Source organism: Staurois parvus, unplaced genomic scaffold (genome assembly GCF_062004578.1).
Source record: "Staurois parvus isolate SC_StPar_1 unplaced genomic scaffold, SC_StPar_1.0 ptg001012l, whole genome shotgun sequence".
In the NCBI taxonomy this organism is placed as follows: Eukaryota; Metazoa; Chordata; class Amphibia; order Anura; family Ranidae; genus Staurois; species Staurois parvus.
In genome coordinates, this window is record NW_028318808.1 from 239,155 (window position 1) to 260,897 (window position 21,743).

Consider the following 21,743-nt stretch of genomic DNA (forward strand, 5'->3'; position numbering starts at 1 on the left):
CTCTAATCTGGCCTTCCTGTGTTTGAGGCTCACCAATGGTTTCCATCTTGTGGTGAACCCTCTGTATTCACTCTGGTGAAGTCTTCTCTTGATTGGTGACTTTGACACACATACACCTACCTCCTGGAGAGTGTTCTTGATCTGGCCAACTGTTGTGAAGGGTGTTTTCTTCACCAGGGAAAGAATTCTTCGGTCATCCACCACAGTTGTTTTCCGTGGTCTTCCGGGTCTTTTGGTGTTGCTGAGCTCACCGGTGCGTTCCTTCTTTTTAAGAATGTTCCAAACAGTTGTTTTGGCCACGCCTAATGTTTTTGCTATCTCTCTGATGGGTTTGTTTTGTTTTTTCAGCCTAATGATGGCTTCACTGATAGTGACAGCTCTTTGGATCTCATCTTGAGAGTTGACAGCAACAGATTCCAAATGCAAATAGCACACTTGAAATGAACTCTGGACCTTTTATCTGCTCATTGTAATTGGGATAATGAGGGAATAACACACACCTGGCCATGGAACAGCTGAGAAGCCAACTGTCCCATTACTTTTGGTCCCTTAACAAGTGGGAGGCACATATGCAAACTGTTGTAATTCCTACATCGTTCACCTGATTTGGATGTAAATACCCTCAAATTAAAGCTGACAGTCTGCAGTTAAAGCACATCTTGTTCGTTTCATTTCAAATCCATTGTGGTGTATAGAGCCAAAAATGTTAGAATTGTGTCCATGTCCCAATATTTATGGACCTGACTGTATATATATATATGCTGTCTGCTGTGAATTACTGTCCTTTCCAAAGCAGGTAGGGTGCTGTAGATAGTCCTTGGTCAGTGACAGCTGATGGGACTTCCAAGGCTGCAGATATTGTCAGTAACTATTACTTTTCAGTCTTCCATTTTCCAGTTGATTTTCATGGAGTTGTTTTAGATTTATTGAAGATTTCCAGCATATAATCTGTGTTAAAAAGCAATATCCCTAATCTAACATGCAAAGCTATCCTTTACCTGCTTACCAACAGCTGGAGATGATCTTCACCTTCTACGGTGGAACAGCTTTGGCAGCAAGTCAAGTGGCCCCTGCCAAGTGGTGACATTCAGGAAAAGTTGGCCAATCCGTGGCTTTGCCTGCACACAAAACACAGCCTTTGGGAGCCTAATGTTGCTGGTTTATAAAAAATGAACAGCTTTGTGTGTTTATTAGTGATGGGACAATTCATGGTACATAAGGGTTTAGGTTCACTTTAAAAATGTGTTCCTTTTATTCTGGTGCCACGATTGACAATATTTGTGGCATATGAGTACCTTTTGATATGTGTATTTTTACCTTTTTATTTCTGTTCAGGATTCCCTCGGGTTTTATATCTTCTCCAGCCTATAGCTAGCTGCCTCTGGTCCTCCATATCCTACCTTTTGTTACCCAACCAATTTGCAGTGGTATGAGTGTTCAACACCATCATTGAGCGCTTCCATAAGCTGTAATAGGCCTTTGTGGATACAGTGGTAATGAACTCTTGAGGTCTTGGGATGGGGGGTCAGGTAGGGTCAGGTGGTACATTTACATGACGTGTGTCAAGGTCACCTTCAGGTTGTCAGATTTAAAGCATTCTTTTTTCTAGAAGTAATTTCTGCTGTCTATATGGGTGGAAAATGTTCATTATGTGATTTTCGATTTTTTGGTTTAGTATAGAAGAGTGAACATGCTATGACTTGGTGGGTTTGGAATATTGTGTGGCAGCGGTAAACGAGCAGCTGCACTGAAGGACCTACCCTTAGATCCGGTAATTCTAGCGCTATAGTGGAGCCGCCTAATTTCTCAGGTAGATTTGTTGTAAAAAGTATCGCACTTTGCGCAAATGAAGCTGTGCCCGGCCTCTGATTGGCAGGCGATGCTACGTAGTCGTGGAAGGATGGACTCCGCTTTATCTGCCAGGGCTTCCCAGATTACATCATACGGGAAGATGGGACTAGGAGCGGGGAAAGGATGGGAGCTCTCTCTGCTTTTCCGCATGTCCTGCGCCAGGGAGAAGTGAAACTTAAAACTAAAAGCCGGTGCTTGGAGAAGAGCAAAGATTTTTTTTCCCGTGAGCACTCCTAGTGTTTGGGAAGACAGAGTTAAAATAATCGCGGCCTCACCCCGCTTTTGTTAAATGGACGGACGCAACAAACAAGGCCTCCGGGGCGAAGCAGAATGCTGCCCCTGACTCTGCTGCTCTTTTGCTGTTGTCTTTGTTGGGAAATATCGCGTCCCGATCTTGTCGCGGCTGTTCTGTCCGTAGTTTGCAGCAGAGCGGCGAGCCTGTATGCTGTTTACAGAATGTACGTGTGCTGTTTGACAGGGCTAATGGCCCCTACAGCTGTTAGAAGGGGGGAGGGTGAGGTGTGTGTAGGCTGAATCTCTAAGCAGCTTCCTGCTCACCACTTCTACTCTCACGTCTTTAAAGCCCCAGGACTTCTCTTCCTTCTCAGGCTTCTCCCTTTTTTATTTTCATTTTTTCTCCTTCTTTTTGTCTGGATTCTTCAAATGTAAGTTTTATTGCCTGTAATGTGATTTCAGTGCTACGCGTGTTCCCCTGGCTGAGCCTCTAACTCTTTGTAACTCCTCTCGGTGTAGACGACTAGTAGCACAGGGGTTAAAGCGCAGATTAGTTGTTCTCCTACTATGCTGATAATCATGTGCTTTGTGTGTATGGCCGGGCGCTTACATTGTATCTGGTGGCACGTGGACGGTTGGAGGCTTTTGCAGCTCCTGTGTCATTGGCTTTAACCTGGTATGGATATGCCCCAAATGCTGCTAATTCTGCTGCTTTGTAGGAATTCTCCTGAGAAATGACTACGACCTTTACCCCTGGGGTGATAGCAATGACCTCGTGTTGTACTTCAAGCTGAAGTGCCGGTGTTCATGTCTTCCCTTTTCCCTCCATAGATAATAATCTTCATTTTGTTCTGTAGGGTACTTGTATTTCATGGTCTAAGGTTCTCTTGGAGGTATTGCTGAATTCCCTGGAAGGTATAAAATGGCTTTATTGGGATTTGCAGTGTTTGAGTGTTGGATGGATCTTTTCCAGGAGAATGATTCCTGGAATACAATGGCCGGCTGTAATGCTCGGATGATGTTTGAGAAGATTCAGTGTTGGACATGCCTGGATTTCATTGTGCTCCTGCACAGCAGACAAAGAGGCAGCAGATGACTGACTGTGATGGCTGGTGCAGGATTTCATTGGTTTAGACAGCAAGGCTCTGTTGCTGGATAAAAATCCCATTTAACCCCATGCAGCTTCAAGCAGCGGACAATAGTCCTCTTCCAATTAAAAATAGAAGTGCATACGTCTGTGTTAAATCTTTCATTTTCCTTTTTTTTTTCTTAGCGGCAGACATTTTAAATACCACAGAGACTTTTTTCATGCATTTGCTGGACAAATCTATTATTTTTTTAACTCAAGCATTGCCTAGGTTACGAATGTATTTTTGTCTTTTCTGTAAATCTGTTCTAGGCCGTGTGGAATTGTGGTGCCTCTTAGATCATCTTGTAGGATGCATTTAGTCTTGGTCAACTAAACAATTTCGATGGGCAACATTCCCAAAAATTGTATCAGTACTCGGATTCTATAAATGTCTTATGCCTGTACTTTAGATGGAAGTGTTCTACATGTAGGTGCTTTAGATGGACATTTTCTACATGTAGGTGCTTTTAGATGGAAGTGTTCTACATGTAGGTGCTTTAGATGGAAGTGTTCTAAATGTATGTGCTTTAGATGGAAGTGTTCTACATGTAGGTGCTTTAGATGGAAGTGTTCTACATGTAGGTGCTTTAGATGGAAGTGTTCTACATGTAGGTGCTTTAGATGGAAGTGTTCTACATGTAGGTGCTTTAGATGGAAGTGTTCTACATGTAGGTGCTTTAGATGGAAGTGTTCTACATGTAGGTGCTTTAGATGGAAGTGTTCTACATGTAGGTGCTTTAGATGGAAGTGTTCTACATGTAGGTGCTTTAGATGGAAGTGTTCTACATGTAGGTGCTTTAGATGGAAGTGTTCTACATGTAGGTGCTTTAGATGGAAGTGTTCTACATGTAGGTGCTTTAGATGGAAGTGTTCTACATGTAGGTGCTTTAGATGGAAGTGTTCTACATGTAGGTGCTTTAGATGGAAGTGTTCTACATGTAGGTGCTTTAGATGGAAGTGTTCTACATGTAGGTGCTTTAGATGGAAGTGTTCTACATGTAGGTGCTTTAGATGGAAGTGTTCTACATGTAGGTGCTTTAGATGGAAGTGTTCTACATGTAGGTGCTTTAGATGGAAGTGTTCTACATGTAGGTGCTTTTAGATGGAAGTGTTCTACATTTAGGTGCTTTTAGATGGAAGTGTTCTACATTTAGGTGCTTTTAGATGGAAGTTTTCTACATGTAGGTGCTTTTAGATGGAAGTTTTCTACATGTAGGTGCTTTTAGATGGACGTTTTCTACATGTAGGTGCTTTTAGATGGAACTGTTCTACATGTATGTGGTTTAGATGGAAGTGTCCTACATTTAAGATGACTGCAAGAAAAAAAAAAAAGTTCTCCAATCCATCACACCAGTGTTCACAATACACCCCCATGAGTGCATTGATACAAGTCTAGAATTCAAAAAGGGGTAATGTTTTGATGGCCCAGTTTTAGAACGATGAGCCACCATGTACAGTGAATGGGTTCCATTGGTCTTTCTGGAATTGACTGATTTCTGCTAGACAAGATCTGTCTTTTTCATCAGTTTCTGCATGCAAATAATCACAGCACCTTATGTTGATCTAAAATTCTAGTAAAATTTCTTATCATGTTACACTAGGATTTCTATATAAATGGCAGATGACTTATTAGAAATTTGAGATTTGCATTTTATTTCATCTAAAGCTGCCATTTAAATGCAGAAACTGTGTTAATGTGACAATAAGCACAAAAATGGAAAGAAATGTTGTAATTAGGTTTCCTCATCCACACTGTGTTGTACTTATTCTCACACCAGCATTAACTTTTGGTATTTGTTAGCCTTCTGCCTTTTTTCTGGTTGTGCTCTAAGGCTTCTAGGCAGCTCTGGTGAGCACTCCCATCTAGTAGGATTACAACTGTCATTGAGACACAATCCTCAGTTTGTTGCCATCACAATGGATTGATGCATCTCGTATCCATGTGGGCAGCTGTCTGGGTGTCTCTGAATTCTCACTGGAGTTAAAATGTAAGAGTACCACTTAAATTCCTTTATGATCAATTTTTCTTCAAGATAGAGGTTGGCTATATTGCCTTACACCTTCATTTCTCTGGTAACCAAGTGTAAACTGGAAAATATACGGTGGGTTCTGAAGATCCGAGTACTGTAAGTCAAGTTCACCCTAGTTTTTAGGATCTACCTAGTGCTTCGGAGTCCTATCTCTTATCTCCTAGTGATCCAAGTGGTAGAGTAGTTGGTTATGTAAATGTTTTTGGAGTTGCAGGCATTCAACTCTACTCTGTAATATCGGAGGACAAATTTGTTGCTCCTGTTCTTTGATTACGTAAGTTTTTTTAAAATATATTTAAAACATTTTTGCTGCAAATTATTGAATTCTATATTTGTTAGGCAAAACATAATGGGTTAATTTTGGAGTAAAGTATGAATAACGGTAAGATGAATATCATGCCTTGTACTAATATGAATTACTTTGGTCTCTCTATCCACAGAGTTGTTCAGAAAGCACTTCAGTTGATGGACCCGAAACAGACCAAATGGAAGCGGGGCCAGTTAATCATGTTCAAGAAGGAAGGCTGAATCTGGAATGTGACCCTGGCCTGCTGAATAAGGGATGCAAAGACTTACGAAACGGCCTTTTAATGGAAACAAATTCGTGGTTAAGCAATATCCCTGTTCCTCAGAACTCTGGAGACAAAATCAGTTGGGACAACCCTCCTGTACCCAATCATGCTGCTACCAACGACAGCTCAAGTCTAGAAGATGCCAAAAACCTAGTAGCATTCTCTGCTGTAGCCGAGGCCATGTCTTATGGCGTTCCAAGATCAGGGACTCCCTCACTGCTATCAATGCAGCTATATGAAAAATTTAACTATGAGATGAATAGAGAAAGCTCTGGCCTTTCAGCAAACAAACTTCCCGATTGTCCAGAAGATCTAAATACTCTAAAGGCAGCTCTGGAACTTGCAAAACATGGCATGAAGCCACCAAATTGTAACTGTGATGGGCCAGAGTGTCCAGATTATTTAGAATGGTTGGAGAATAAGATCAAAGGTCATCCGGATAGCTCACAGAACCTCCTGAGTCAAGTAGGAAGGGAAATAATCGATAATTCCTATCCTAAAGATCAGTTGCTTTCCCTAGAAAACAAAACTACAAAATGTACATCTGGTCCTCTTCCCTTTTCTCAGAATGCACTGAGTATTGCAAAAGAGAAGAACATTAGTCTCCAAACTGCAATTGCAATTGAAGCTCTTACACAACTCTCCTCTGCACTTCCACAGCCAAACACAGATTCTCCCAATGGCCCATCTCAGACCTCTGTAGCCAACCATGGACATCTAACATATTTTCCATCAGCGAGAAATGACCAAGGTCATGGCTTACCAATATCCTGCAATGAACTCTTTCAGAATCAGCAGTACACTGGTAAAAATGCACTTCCAATGTCACAGCCTTCAAGGCATACTTCTTGGGAACACTCCAAAAAGGCAAGTTTTCAAGAAGGGCAATACATTCCAGAAAATCACCTTGCTCATGGCTCCCCTGTACTGAAGAACCAGAACTCCACCCCTCAAAAGTCAGAATTCATGCAGCAGTGGGTTCAAACTCCAGAGCAATTAAAATCACCTTCAGATCCCATGACTGGGTTAAAGCAGTTGCTTGGAGATGCAAATGATTACATTAAATCAGTATTTAAAGGACCAGAATCCCTACCCACCAAAGTTAAAAAGTCAAGACAAAGTTCTGTAAAAAAAGAAGCCACAGAAATGTACAAAATGTCACCAAATCAACAGCAGTTGCCTCAGCTGTTTCAAGAAGCGGATTTCCATAGGACTGCGCAGGCAGCTCTCCAGCAACATCTACATCATAAGCGCAACCTTTTCTTAGATTCAAACAGTGTGCAGGAAGGTTCACAAGAACAACCTCTTTGGTGGGTCCCAAATTCGCAAAAGGTTCCAAAGACCATAGATAAACCCATTAAGGAGAGGAAAAAAAGAGGACAGTCACCTTCAAATAAAAAAGCAGAGATGAAAATTAAAACTCCACGGAAACAAATACAAATTAAAAAACCAAGACAAAAAGAGGGACAGCCTGTGTTCATGCCTATGACCCAGATCAGCATAGAAGAATTCCGTCGTGCTCCAAGTGTAGAGCCTCAGCCAAAACAAAGTGACGATCAGTCTGTTCCTAACCTTGATAACCAATATAACTTAAACACTCAGGAAATGTGCTCCGTAAGTCAAGGTGATGGACAAGGCAGTGGTTTGTCTCATTCAGTTTCGCAAACAAATACATTTGGTCAAAAAGATTCCTGTTCCAGGTCTTCAATAGAAGACACTAGCTCCAGCTCTGGGCCAGGGGACTCTATCGATCAGCAAGCGAGAACAGTCAATGCTTCTGCTCAGAATGAGTCTATTGATGACAAATTTGAAGATCTAATTAGGCAGTTTGAAGCTGAATTTGGTGAAGAATTTCCACTCCCTGGTGCAGAGATTCCGTCTCAAAATGGTGAAGGTCCTCCAAAATCAGCTATGGAGTTACAATCGAAACTTCCATTTCCCTCGCAAATGTTATCAGCTGACAAACCGACGCGCCCGCTTACCCATTCTGACCCAACACTTTCAAACATATCTGTACCACAGGAGATGCCTGATAGGTTTGAGAACCTCTTCTCCTCAAAATCTCCTAAAAAGATCAAAATTGAATCTTCTGGTGCTATTACAGTGGTGTCCTCCACATGCTTCTACTCAGAGGAAAATCAGCAACTTGACGGAACTCCTACAAAAAGCGATCTGCCTTTTAATCCTACGCTTGCTGGGTTTTTAGAATCCCCATTGAATTATCTGACCTCACCAACCAAGAGCTTACTGGACACTCCAGCTAAAAGAGCTCAGGCTGAATTTCCAACTTGTTCATGTGTAGGTAAGTGCAAAGATTTCACTTCAACTATTTGTACATCAAATAAATTACTAGTGATGGTGGGATCCTCAAGGTGGATATGTTCAGTTGTCTTAATGGGGCACCATCCCTACTGTGAAAGCAACTAGAAAAACTCCCCCTTTGCCTCTTCCAAAGAGGTAGGAGGGGGCAGAGAGATGCAATGGGACTTTAAATGTGCAGCCAGAGAGAATACAGTCAATATAAACCATAAATCTTTGTTAACAAAGTTATAAACACGAGAAAATAGTACATAACCAATGCTATGTACCCATATCATCAAACATATATAATAAATGGCATAATATGGACCGACGCGTTTCGCGAACAAGTCGCTTCCTCAGGATCCACTCCTCTCGACAGTAAGTTTGTTGTTTATGTATAAAAATAATTACACATACAATACAGATAAATGTAAAATTTCACACGCATGTGCGGTTGGATGATGAAGGGGCGGGGCGATGGAGGAAAAAAAAACACAAACACCTGACAGACATACTATCCCTCTCAAAAGGGTGGGGGAGGAGGTCACAACTTCCCCGCCAACCCCTCCCCCGCCTTCATCACCCAACCTCACACGTATGAAATTTTACGATTTATTTGGTGCCTTTTTTGTCTGAATTGAATGTATTTTATGTATGTGATTAATTATTTAATACTGTCAAAAGGCATAGATCCTGAGGAAGCGACTTGTTCACAAAATGTATTATATATATATCTGTTTGATGATATGCGCACATGGCACCGGATATGTACTATTTATTGCGTTTTTAACTTTAATAGACTTCTGTTTTATATTTGTAGGGACTGTATTCTCTCTATTGGCACATTTGAAGTCCCTTTTACCTCTTGGGGGGGGGGGGGGGGGGGGGATTTCCTAGTTATTTGCCCATCTAATTCATACATAAGGACTCGTTCACACTTGACTTTATTTCTGACTCTTGCCGAACGCCCCTATAGCGTTTGACAGACGGTTGGGAAGCGTTTTTAATGCTCACAAACACTCCCCAAACGCCCTATGCGTGGTTTTGAGGCACTTGATAGGTGTTTGCCCCACGTTAAAACTGCACCACAAACGCCTATAATGAAATTAAATGGTATTAATGCTCTGCAAACGGCTGCCAGGCGTTTGAGGAGCAGCACCATACACTTGAATGGGTGGCTTCAACTCCTGACTCGACAAGAGGCATCCGTTTTGCCACGACGTGACGCTGACTCTTCAGTGTGAACAGCGCTGTGTGCTGCCATGTGCAGAATTTTCATAGGCGTTTTGAGAAGCTTTGAAAACGCTTCCCAAACGCCTGTCTGATGCCTGCTGACAAAGCTAGTGTGAACGGAGACTAAGTGCGTCATATGTTTGGGATTTTTGCAAGTGGTAAAAATGCTTTTGTTACTTGAGAAAAATCACTCTAGTAATTCATAAATTTGAGTTGATGGTCAAAATTCAAGTGTGCTGGAAAACCTATGTTGTCATATTAGTAGAGTCCTGAAATTGTGGCCTTAATGGTCATTAGAAGACTGGACAGTTCTTGGACCATTTGCAGTAACCAACGACTCGTTACTTTCTATGTCCAGTTTATATGACGAAATATCATCTAGAATATTACACATGCAGTATTATATGTTAATTATATCATATCTGGATACCGGCAAGCATATGACGTTCATTTTGGATTTAAATGAATATTCTGAGCCCACCGTATTGCAGACATTTGAGGTGGCACCGCCATTTACATTCCGGGGAATCACAAAGAGAGACATTTCAGAATACTGTCAGGTATTAGTTTTGTTGGAGGTAACTGTAAGGCACACTTTTGCACTCACCTGGCACATTGCTACATAGGATGCTGACTTCTTGAATTACAAAAATGCACAGGGACCATAATGGTGTGGGCAGTGGGAGTGCAGAGGTGACCCCAAATTCTGACCGTTGTCTTTTCTAATGAAAGGACACCACAAAGATAAACGTCAGTTAGACGAAGTGTTTACCTCCCTGTAGAGTGCTTCCTTATTTCCTTTTATTCCCAGTTATGGGGGAGAAACTTATGGAATGGAAGAACATTGTCCTGAGCTCAGAAGTGGTGACTGATAGTTCCATAGTTAGTCTGGCTGAAAAAAGACAAAAGTGCATCCAGTTCAACCATTAAAAAAAAAAGTTCTAATCCTACACCACAGTTGATCCAGAGGAAGGCAAAAAACAAAACAATCCAATGTGCTCCTGCAGGGAAAACAATTCCTTCCTGATCCCCCGAGAGGCAATCGGATATTCCCCGGGATCAACGTTCCCTATAAATGTTATATCCAGTTATATTCTGTGTATCCAAGAAAGGATCCAGGACTTTCCTACAGCAATCCACTGAGCTGGCCACAACCAACCCTGGAGGGAGTCTATTCCACATTCTCACAGCTCTTACTGTGAAGAAACCTTTCCGTGTTTGGAGATTACATTTCTTTTCCTCCAGATGTAAAGAGCGCCCCCTTGTCCTCTGTGATGACCTCAGGGGGAATAACTACACCGAGTTCACTATATGGACCACTGATGTATTTATACATGGAGATCATATCCCCCCCTTATGTATTATACATGGAGATCATATCCCCCCCTTATGTATTATACATGGAGATCATATCCCCCCCTTATGTATGATACATGGAGATCATATCCCCCTTTATGTATTATACATGGAGATCATATCCCCCCCTTATGTATGATACATGGAGATCATATCCCCCCTTATGTATTATACATGGAGATCATATCCCCCTTATGTATTATACATGGAGATCATATCCCCCCCTTATGTATTATACATGGAGATCATATCCCCCCCTTATGTATTATACATGGAGATCATATCCCCCCTTATGTATTATACATGGAGATCATATCCCCCCATATGTATTATACATGGAGATCATATCCCCCCATATGTATTATACATGGAGATCATATCCCCCCATATGTATTATACATGGAGATCATATCCCCCCATATGTATTATACATGGAGATCATATCCCCCCTTATGTATTATACATGGAGATCATATCCCCCTTATGTATTACACACGGAGATCATATCCCCCCCTTATGTATTACACACGGAGATCATATCCCCCCTTATGTATTACACACGGAGATCATATCCCCCTTATGTATTACACACGGAGATCATATCCCCCCCCTTATGTATTACACACGGAGATCATATTCCCCCCCTTATGTATTACACACGGAGATCATATCCCCCCCCTTATGTATTACACACGGAGATCATATCCCCCCCCTTATGTATTACACACGGAGATCATATCCCCCCCCCCTTATGTATTACACACGGAGATCATATCCCCCCCCCTTATGTATTACAACACGGAGATCATATCCCCCCTTATGTATTACACACGGAGATCATATCCCCCCCTTATGTATTACACACGGAGATCATATCCCCCCCCTTATGTATTACACACGGAGATCATATCCCCCCCCCTTATGTATTACACACGGAGATCATATCCCCCCCCTTATGTATTACACACGGAGATCACATCCCCCCTTATGTATTACACACGGTGATCACATCCCCCTTATGTATTACACACGGAGATCACATCCCTCCTTATGTATTACACACGGAGATCACATCCCCCCTTATGTATTACACACGGAGATCACATCCCCCCTTATGTATTATACACGGAGATCATATCCCCCCTTATGTATTATACACGGAGATCATATCCCTCCTTATGTATTATACACGGAGATCATATCCCCCCTTATGTATTATACACGGAGATCATATCCCCCCTTATGTATTATACACGGTGATCACATCCCCCCCTTATGTATTATACACGGTGATCACATCCCCCCTTATGTATTATACATGGAGATCACATCCCCCCCTTATGTATTATACATGGAGATCATATCCCTCCTTATGTATTATACATGGGATCATACCCCCCTTATGTATTATACATGGAGATCATATCCCCCCTTATGTATTATACATGGAGATCATATCCCCCCTTATGTATTATACATGGAGATCATATCCCCCCTTATGTAATATACATGGAGATCATATCCCCCTTATGTATTATACACGGAGATCATATCCCCTCCTTATGTATTATACACGGAGATCATATCCCCCCTTATGTATTATACACGGAGATCATATCCCCCCTTATGTATTATACACGGTGATCACATCCCCCCCTTATGTATTATACACGGTGATCACATCCCCCCCTTATGTATTATACATGGAGATCACATCCCCCCTTATGTATTATACATGGAGATCACATCCCCCCTTATGTATTATACATGGAGATCATATCCCCCCCTTATGTATTATACATGGAGATCATATCCCCCCCTTATGTATTATACATGGAGATCATATCCCCCCCTTATGTATTATACATGGAGATCATATCCCCCCTTATGTATTATACATGGAGATCATATCCCACCCTTATGTATTATACATGGAGATCATATCCCCCCTTATGTATTATACATGGAGATCATATCCCCCCCTTATGTATTATACATGGAGATCATATCCCCCTTATGTATTATACATGGAGATCATATCCCCCCTTATGTATTATATCATATATACATGATCCTCATGTTCCATTGCAGGCACTTTTGGCTGTGGACATGGGTCGGTGTGGATACCCTGTCCAGTATGGGAATACAGCCCCACACACCACAAACAGCCATGAACATTTTTTCTGCTTCAACACATCAACTCCAGAGACAACATGTTCACTTGCTGCCTAATACACTGCTGAAAAAATGAAAGGAACCACTGGAAACCTATCAGATTTCAAAGGTGAAAAATCTCCTGCTGGATCTCTACACTGACATGGACGGGGGGATGGGTGAGGAAAGTAAGGTCACCCCATCATTTGATGGAAATGATCGACCTACAGAGGACTGAATTCAAAGACGCCCAAAAAATCAAAGTGAAGAAATGATGCAGCAGGCGAGTCCATGTTGGTGAAATGTCATTGCAGCAACTCAGAATGGTCCTCAGTAGTTTGTGTGGCCCCCACATGCTTGTATGCATGCCTGACAACGTCAGGGGAGGGTCCTAATGAGACCACGGATGGTGTCCTGGGGGATTTCCTCCCAGATCTGGACCAGGAATCACTGAGCTCCTGGACAGTCTAAGATGTCCCAGAGGAGTTCTATTGGATTTAGGTCAGGTGAGTGTGGGGGCCATTCAATGGTATCCATTCCTTCATCCTCCAGGAACTGCCTGCATACTCCCCCCACATGAGGCCTGGCAATGGCATGCACCAGGAGGAACCCAGGACCCCCTGCACCCGGAGGAACCCAGGACTTACCACACCAGCGTAGGTCTGACAATGGGTCCAAGGATTTCATCCCCATACCTAATGGCAGTCAGGGTGCCATTGTCTAGCCTGTAGAGGTCTGTGTGTCCCTCCATGGATATGCCCCCCCAGACCATCACTGACCCACCAACATATCGGTCATGCTGAACCATGTTACAGACAGCAGAATGTTCTCCACGGCTTCTCCAGACCCTTTCGCATCTGTCACATGTGCTCAGGGAGAACCTGCTCTCATCTGTGGCGCCAGTGGTGGACCTGCCAATTCTGGGGTTCAATGGCAAATGCCAGTCAAGCTCTATGGTGCCGGGCAGTGAGTACAGGGCACACTAGAGGATGTCGGGCCCTCAGGCCACCCTCATGAAGTCTGTTTCTGATTGTTTGGTCAGAGACATTCCCACCAGGGGCCTGCTGGAGGTCATTTTGTAGGGCTCTAGCAGGGCTCATCCTGGTCCTCCTTGCACAAAGGAGCAGATACCGGTCCTGCTGATGGGTTAAGGACCTTCTACAGCCCTGTCTAGCTCTCCTAGAGGAACTGCCTGTCTCCTGGAATCTCCTCCATGCTCTTGTCTCCTGGAACCTCCTCCATGCTCTTGTCTCCTGGAACCTCCTCCATGCTCTTGTCTCCTGGAACCTCCTCCATGCTCTTGTCTCCTGGAACCTCCTCCATGCTCTTGAGACTGTGCTGGGAGACACCGCAAACCTTCTGGCAATGGTACGTATTGATGTGCCATCCTGGAGGAGTTGGACTGCCTGTGTGACCTCTGTAGGGTCCAGGTATGGCCTCATGTGACACTGACCCGAGCCAAATGCAAAATGAGTGATAAACAGTCATAAAAGATGAGTAGCGAAACAAATGTCATTAGCCTCCACCTATAATACCATTCCTGTTTTGGGGGTCGTCTCCTTGTTGCCCATCTAGTGCACCTGTTGTTCATTTCATTAACACCAAAGCAGCTGAAACTGAACAACCCCCTCTGAGACTTACCTGACCAGATCCATATCCCAGGAGATTCATGGACTTGCTACCAGACTCAGATTACAAAGTGTAACTTTCATTTTTTTGAGCCGTGTATATCCCACCCACTTTCAGATGCCATTGTAATGAGATAATCCATGTTCTTCCCTTTACCTGTCAGTGGTCAGAATGTTGTGGCAGACCGGTGTATACTCAGATGTGGATAAAGCGCAGTTTACACAGAGCTCTATCACTTATTATGTTTGATAGATTGAGGAAGGATTTGGACAAACATCGAGGTTATGGTGCTGAACATACAAACGATGGAAAGTATGGTGATGGGTCCTGTCAGTTGTATGAGTTGTTACTAGAACAGGAATAGAGGGGACACTTGTTCCCGTGGCAACGGTCTAAGAAAGATTCCCTCTCACTTCCTGTTGAGTCTGCAGGCCAGGAAGTGAAGTAAAACCTCCCTGATGAGACACAGATGGCAGTTGGCTGTAACCCTTCATGTCGGCATGGAAGCCGAGGGATGAGGGTAGGTGATGGACCACGAACCTCGACCTCGCGTTTGTTGTCAGCCATTTCTTTTCTAAGAGAGATTTGTAAAGTTTTGGGGGCCTTACTGGTTGCACAAGTTTTTTTATTGACTAAGAGAAGTGGAGAGAGAATTTCTGAACGTTCATTGCACCCAACTAATCATGAAAGTGATGGGACTGTGAGGAATGAGGATCCGGTTGGTTATTGTTCTGGATCTGTCATTGGATCTCTTGGAAGCACTTTATTGATTAGTCTTGACTGAAGTGAACTCTGGAGTTTGGTAACGCGGAGCAGAGCGCCTTCCAAGGGTTAACCACCCGCCAGCTCCTGTTGCGTATCCGTGGATGGCGTCCTGTTGCTTAGCAATGTACACCACCCCTCCACCACATGGACTTTTCAGCCGCGTTCTGAGGATGAACAGCTGCCTGGTGACGCCACACCGGGACTACATGTATTGTGTCACCACAAAGACTCCAATGTATTCACCTGCAGGAAATGCTGTCACATGACAAGCTATTGGAATGCAGTTGGTGACATGGGAAACCTTCGTCTGCCTATTATTCGAGGTACAAGACTATTATTTGGGGTTTTGTAGTCATTAACATTGGTAAGCTGTCCATGTTGTTTGGGTAAAATTTAAATTGAGCGATCCCTCGGCTCCTGGTGTCACCTTAGGAGTCCAGAGTCTGCCTGGTGTCACCTTAGGAGTCCAGAGTCTGCCTGGTGTCACCTTAGGAGTCCAGAGTCTGCCTGGTGTCACCTTAGGAGTCCAGAGTCTGCCTGGTGTCACCTTAGGAGTCCAGAGTCTGCCTGGTGTCACCTTAGGAGTCCAGAGTCTGCCTGGTGTCACCTTAGGAGTCCAGAGTCTGCCTGGTGTCATTGTATAAAGAAGGCCTCATCAGACCTTGGGAAATCTTGTGCTCCCAGTAACAATGAATTGGACAATAGCCGTCCTTGAACACCATGGAAAGGAGAATGGAAGTGACAACTCCTCATCGGTCAGGAAATAGAATCTTCTCCATTACTGGACCTTTGCTTTCCCATCCGATACAATGACTGAGAAAGCAAATAAACCTGAAGGGGCCCAAACGTCATTAAAGGAAACCTATACTGAAAGAAATGTGGGGGCTGCCAGGACTAATGTAGGCCATAGACGGGTCAAAAACCGGCCGTTTTTAAGAAAAAAAAAAAAGTAAAATCAGTCGTTCGATCGGCCGACGTTGCCACCAACGGTAAAAAACGACCGATTTTTGTCCCGTCTATAGCTGTCATTTAACCCCATAATTACTTCTGGCTCTTGCAGAGACAGGGGAGCACACAGGGGAGCACACAGGGGGGCAATACATAAGAATAAGAAGAATGAAAGAAGAAGAAAAAGAATAAGAATTCCAGTCCGCTATTATATTTTATATGAAAAGTCTTGCGGTTGCAACAATGTATCCATTTGTATCCATTTCGGATACAGATGTTTTTATTCGGATACAATCGGATACATTGTTGCAACCGCAAGACTTTTAATATAAAATATAATAGCGGACTGGAATTCTTGTTCTATTTCTTCTTCTGCTTACTTCTTTTCTTTCTTTTCTTTTTTCTTCTTTCTTCTTCACGGCTCCTGCACAGATTATTTTATCGGTAAAATGATCAGCTGATTTGCCCTTCATTGCTGGCAAAATCAGCCGATCGTCAAAATCGGCCACAAATTTTCCAACATGACCGATAAAAAAAAATGTGCCAAAACCCAGAAAAACAGCCGACCAATTAACCCACTTACGGTGCGAAAATCGGCCGATTTTTTTTTTGCGGTTGAAAAATTGGCCAATTTTCGACCCGTCTATGGCCCCCATTAGGAGGCTAAGGATGTCATTGTCTGGCTTCAGTACTTCATTGATCTGGAACAAGTTTGCAGATAATAAATTCAGAGTGAAATCCAACATCTTCCAGGTCCGTGGATTGGGTGGGCAGTATGGCGGCTAGTGTGTTCAGGAGGTCAGCAATGGGAACCTCATATATTCTTGTCGAGTTTAGGAGTGAAAATGGCCGCAAAGCATTCTCTGCTTTTTTGTGGAGGATCAATAACTCTCAGTGTGGCTCCTTCATTGAAGGACGTCTTGGGATGCCACTGTCGGCTTTTGGTGCTGATACAGAAGGTAGGAGATGAAGGTTCAGGTGACAAGTTGGTTTTGGGCTATTTGAACCTGAGGATAGGTGAGGGATAGGTGAGGGATAGGTGAGGGATAGGTGAGGGATAGGTGAGGGATAGGTGAGGGATAGGTGAAGGATAGGTGAGGGATAGGTGAAGGATAGGTGAGGGATAGGTGAGGATAGGTGAGGATAGAGGTAAATGTAAGGATGAAGTGAACAGTTGGTGGTCCATTCACATGTTTGGATTGAGGCAATGCACGCATTATTGCACACAACGCATGGCAGTATCATTGGTTATAAATGGCACCCGATGCATTTCAGCGCAGAGCACAATGTACTGCAGATTCCCATGCATTATGGTGCGGTGCATTTAGGACGCTCCTGTAAGCCTTTCCCCTGTTGCGGTATGTTGGCAGCATATTCATGAATGGGTCGGTATGACACAACGCACGGTGAAGTGTGACATAACGTAACACACCATAATGAAACTCATAAAGCAGAACTTCACCGGGAAAATATTTATTCCTTCTCCTCTTCCCTTTCCCCAATGCATTACTGTAAACGTTTTATTTTCTGGGAGCGGCTACCTACAGTATATCAGCCAGGTACCCACTTCCACACTGCTCACCTGGGGAAGCAGCAGGTAACCCCCCCCTCCCCCCACATACACACAGACTCCCCTCCAGCACCTTCCATGGACCCCTCACATGTCCCAGGACACTGAAACTTCCAATCAGAACACTGAACTTTCCATTCAGAAAACGCAGCTCACACATGCGCAGTGGGAGGCTGGCTAGGGAGTCACAGCCAGCAAGATGGCGGCACCAGGGACCCAAAAACTGGTGAAGAACCGTCCTGTGTAATGACAGTGCTGGATCTCTGGGCTCTATATATAAAAGTCAGCATTGCATTATACAGCATTCTGTAGCTGCTGACTTTCATTTTTTCTGACCAGAGCTCCTCTTTAGGGCTACTTTCGCACTGATTCTCGGCAAAAACGCATATGCCTTTTTTCTTTTGCTGGGTTGGGGGTTCCTTTTTTTTTTTTTTACACGACATGTGACTCAAAAATCACACCAAAAGCGCACCCTAGGTGAATTTTTGATGCATTTTCCTTTGATTTCAATGGGGAGGCGTGTTTTTGATGCAGTTTTTATACCACACCAAACCTGCACCAAACTGAAGCAAGGACTTTGAAAAACGCACTGGACCCACAACTGATCAGTGTAAAGAGTTCCAGAGGAATACAAGGTCACATTTGTCTTCGCTTTTTTTAATGCAAAAGCAGGACGGATTAGTGTGAAAGCAGCCTAAGAGTGAATGGGCCCTGAAAGTTGTTTTTTTTGAAGATTCTTTTCATTCTAATGTGTTTATATATATATAAATATATATATATAATGGTGCAAACAATGACCTTATAAAATATGGTGCTGAAATAAAGGACATTACAGTGCTGGCCACGCGGGGCCCATAGAACAAGGAGACAAAGAAAGGCCCTGAAAGTAGACTTTTAGGGTTAGTTCAGTTATGGGGGGGGGTAATAATTTACAGGATAGCTGGTACTTTATAGTGGGGGGTATAGCTGTAAGATTTGCATTGCCATTGGCACAGTATTGGTCACATGATCCCCACCAAAGGGGCGTGGCTCAGAGACAATGAATTTTGTGTCCAGAGAATGAATTTCCTCATCAACTGAAAGCCATGTGCCTAATGCGGTGCCAGTGCTTCCAGAATGGACTACAAGAAGGTGCCCAGAGGCTGCTCATTTCAATAAAAGAAGGCAAATTCCAGCATTTGTCTGTAAAACTACAAATCTCCTACAGCAGCTGGATTCAGACTCAGAATCTCCTTCAAGTACCGGTTGTCTCTCTTACAGTTCTGGCCGGTCATTTCTGTTTGTCAAACTGCCAACTGCAGAACATTCCTCAGATTCCTCCGACTGTTTTGTAATGTCTTTCTATTTATGTTGCATCTTTTCACACACCCTCACCCCTAGTTGTTTGGAGCCGCAGGAGGTGCCCTGACTTTGGTCTAAATGCATCATGGGAGATGGGAAGGATCATTTACCAAGCCGAGTAATATATCGTCTTAGTGCCATATATCATGGAGGAGCTTCATGGTCGGAGTGGTGATCAGAGGATCTTCCAGGAGCCAGCAAAACACTGATTAGCACTTCGCCCTCATTTATATTTCTGGCACAGAATAGATATGAGGAGGAAATTTGCTGTACAATTATTTTCATTCTCCTCTGATCTCAGTCTCATAGGGATTGTGTTTCTTATCTGAAATGTTGTTCCCAGGACACGTCTGATGCGGACGTAGAGTATAAAATGTACACAGCTGCCCCCTATCATGGAGAAACCTTGGTTCCTTGTATTGCATTATCCTCAAAGATGTGACCTTCTCACACAGCTCATAAGTGACCTTTATTGCACCAGAAGAAAGTGATTTATGGGAAGAACGTTACATGGGACATAGAGTACTGGTGGAGAAGACGGGAACATTGCATCAAATGTGTGAATAGTAAGGGGAAGATCACACAATCAGTGGAGGCTTCCATCGCCTTCCTCCTCCTCCTCCTCCTCCATCATCTGTTTGTTTGCTGTCTCTGTCTTCTGCATTTTCACAAACCAGGAACAGACCTGAAATGAGAGGAATGGTGAGACTCCTGATCTGCTCCTTTCTTCCAGCTCATTGACTTACACCATTAAAGCCAATGAGTCCACAAGCTCTTAGATCAGCAAGGGAAGCCTCCTGATCTCAGTTTTCACAGGTAGACTTCTAGTGAAAATGATCATTTCCAATGTGCTTCCTGTGTTGTTGGAGCGAATATTGCCTTAGTTAGACAGGATTGGATCCTGAGTCACGGGGGAGGGGGGGGGATAAAACTCCGAGCTCATGTCAGGAGTTCCAGCTCAACATGGAACATACAAGCAGCCATTTTTATCACAGATAGTAAAGTTCTAGTTCCAGTCCTCTATAGAAGACAGTTTGTATTTTGATCTTATGAGCTCGGTTTTAAAAATATCCATTGGCCTTTCACTGAGGGTAACAAACCGCAAAACAGGATGAAGGGCAATCAGCAAATAGTTCCTTCGGGAAGGACTGGGAATTTATGTGCTGCCCCTGCTCAGGCCATTATTCAAGCACTGATAAGGATTTGTCAGCAAGATTAGGTTGGGGTGTTGTGCAGCGTTGTGCATAGGATGGGTAGCTCAAGGTTCAACAGTTCACCAAGCTGCTGCTTTAAATCCCCAACAAGAAATGAAGCAGGTCTGTCTGCTGCTGTCATGGGAAGGTGAAAGGTTGGCTGGTGTGAAGTAGGGAGTCCCGTCTCTCAGAGCCTTTCCCCAAAGGTCCAGACCTGGATCTGTATATAATCCACACTGCGTAGGATGCGATTCTAGAACTTTAATATAAGACAAACAATACGGCGCTATATTAGAAAGCAAGCGACTCAATGATAAATAACCCAAATATACAAAAAGACGTTATACGCAAATATAAATAACATCAGTGTGGGGTGAAGCGGCATTGGAGAGCCATATACTGGAGAGACACTACGGTTATCATCCACCGCTTATGCTATAGCCAAGAGGAGGGAGTTCCACCATTACTGCCAGAGGGATCCACCTGCTATCCAGAGGAATATTCCATTTATTACCTAAGGCTCTCTGGTCCCTAGGGGCCTGGGCAGGAAGGTGAGGGGGCACCCCAGCTATAGAGGATTGGCACACTGCAGTTCACATCTGCATGGAGTTTGTGTGATACACAAGGACACTATTCACCAAGTTATATTTTTGTCACTTCAATGCATGTTATTCTCATATTTGTCCGCTTCACCCCACACTGATGTTATTTATATTTGCGTATAACGTCTTTTTGTATATTTGGGTTATTTATCATTGAGTCGCTTGCTTTCTAATATAGCGCCGCATTGTTTGTCTTATATTCTAGTTGATGAGTTCGGTGCCGTGGCTGTGGCACTTCCAATACTGGCTGCTTAAATGATCTATTCACATATAGTGGCGCAGGAGATTTATTTCAATCTTTGATTCTAGAACTTTGTTGTTGCTGTGTTTTCATGTTCTCTAACCCACCCCAATATGATTTGTTTGCTTTTGGCCGTAGTGGACAGAAGCTGAACTATTTAGCAAAGTTACCCAATCTAGGAGCCAAAATAGAAGGTCTTTATGGACTACAATAGAAACCAAAAATCTCAGCTAATTCTATAAAACTTACCTACGGCAATGTTTCCAGTCCTGCTGGTTGTAGAATTTGTATTTAAAGTACTTAGCTCCCAGAGGTAAGTAGAAAACAAACTGATTCTCCAGCAACAGTCACTAGAATCAAGGAGGCCTACAGACAGAAGATTTCACACTCCCCTTCAAGGGATTTCCTGCTGCCATGATGCAGATGCCAAGGCCATCCAAAAAGTGAAGCACAGTATAGCGGGGTAGCCTAGAAAATGGATGCAATAGCTAAATAGCCTATCAAATAAAAAAGAAGGTGCTCAGATGTGACTTCTGAACCTCGTGGTCCTCCACCCTTGACTAGCCATGTATGGGAGAGAAGAACACTTGCCTT

The 21,743-nt window shown here is 43.4% G+C and overlaps 1 protein-coding gene across 3 annotated transcripts in view; it reads left to right on the plus strand.

The window, feature by feature from the left end:
* Nucleotides 1-21,743, plus strand: part of LOC149441208 (methylcytosine dioxygenase tet3-like) — a 120,369-nt gene that overhangs the window by 68,065 nt on the left and 30,561 nt on the right. For 2 of the 3 annotated variants that reach the window (XM_089657622.1, XM_089657620.1), the window contains one exon: nucleotides 5,685-8,118. In XM_089657622.1, the coding sequence (XP_089513748.1) occupies nucleotides 5,685-8,118 (2,434 nt within the window). Of the gene's footprint in view, nucleotides 1-1,958; nucleotides 2,517-5,684; nucleotides 8,119-21,743 lie in introns of those variants that run through there. The other variant, XM_089657621.1, reaches the window with a different exon arrangement.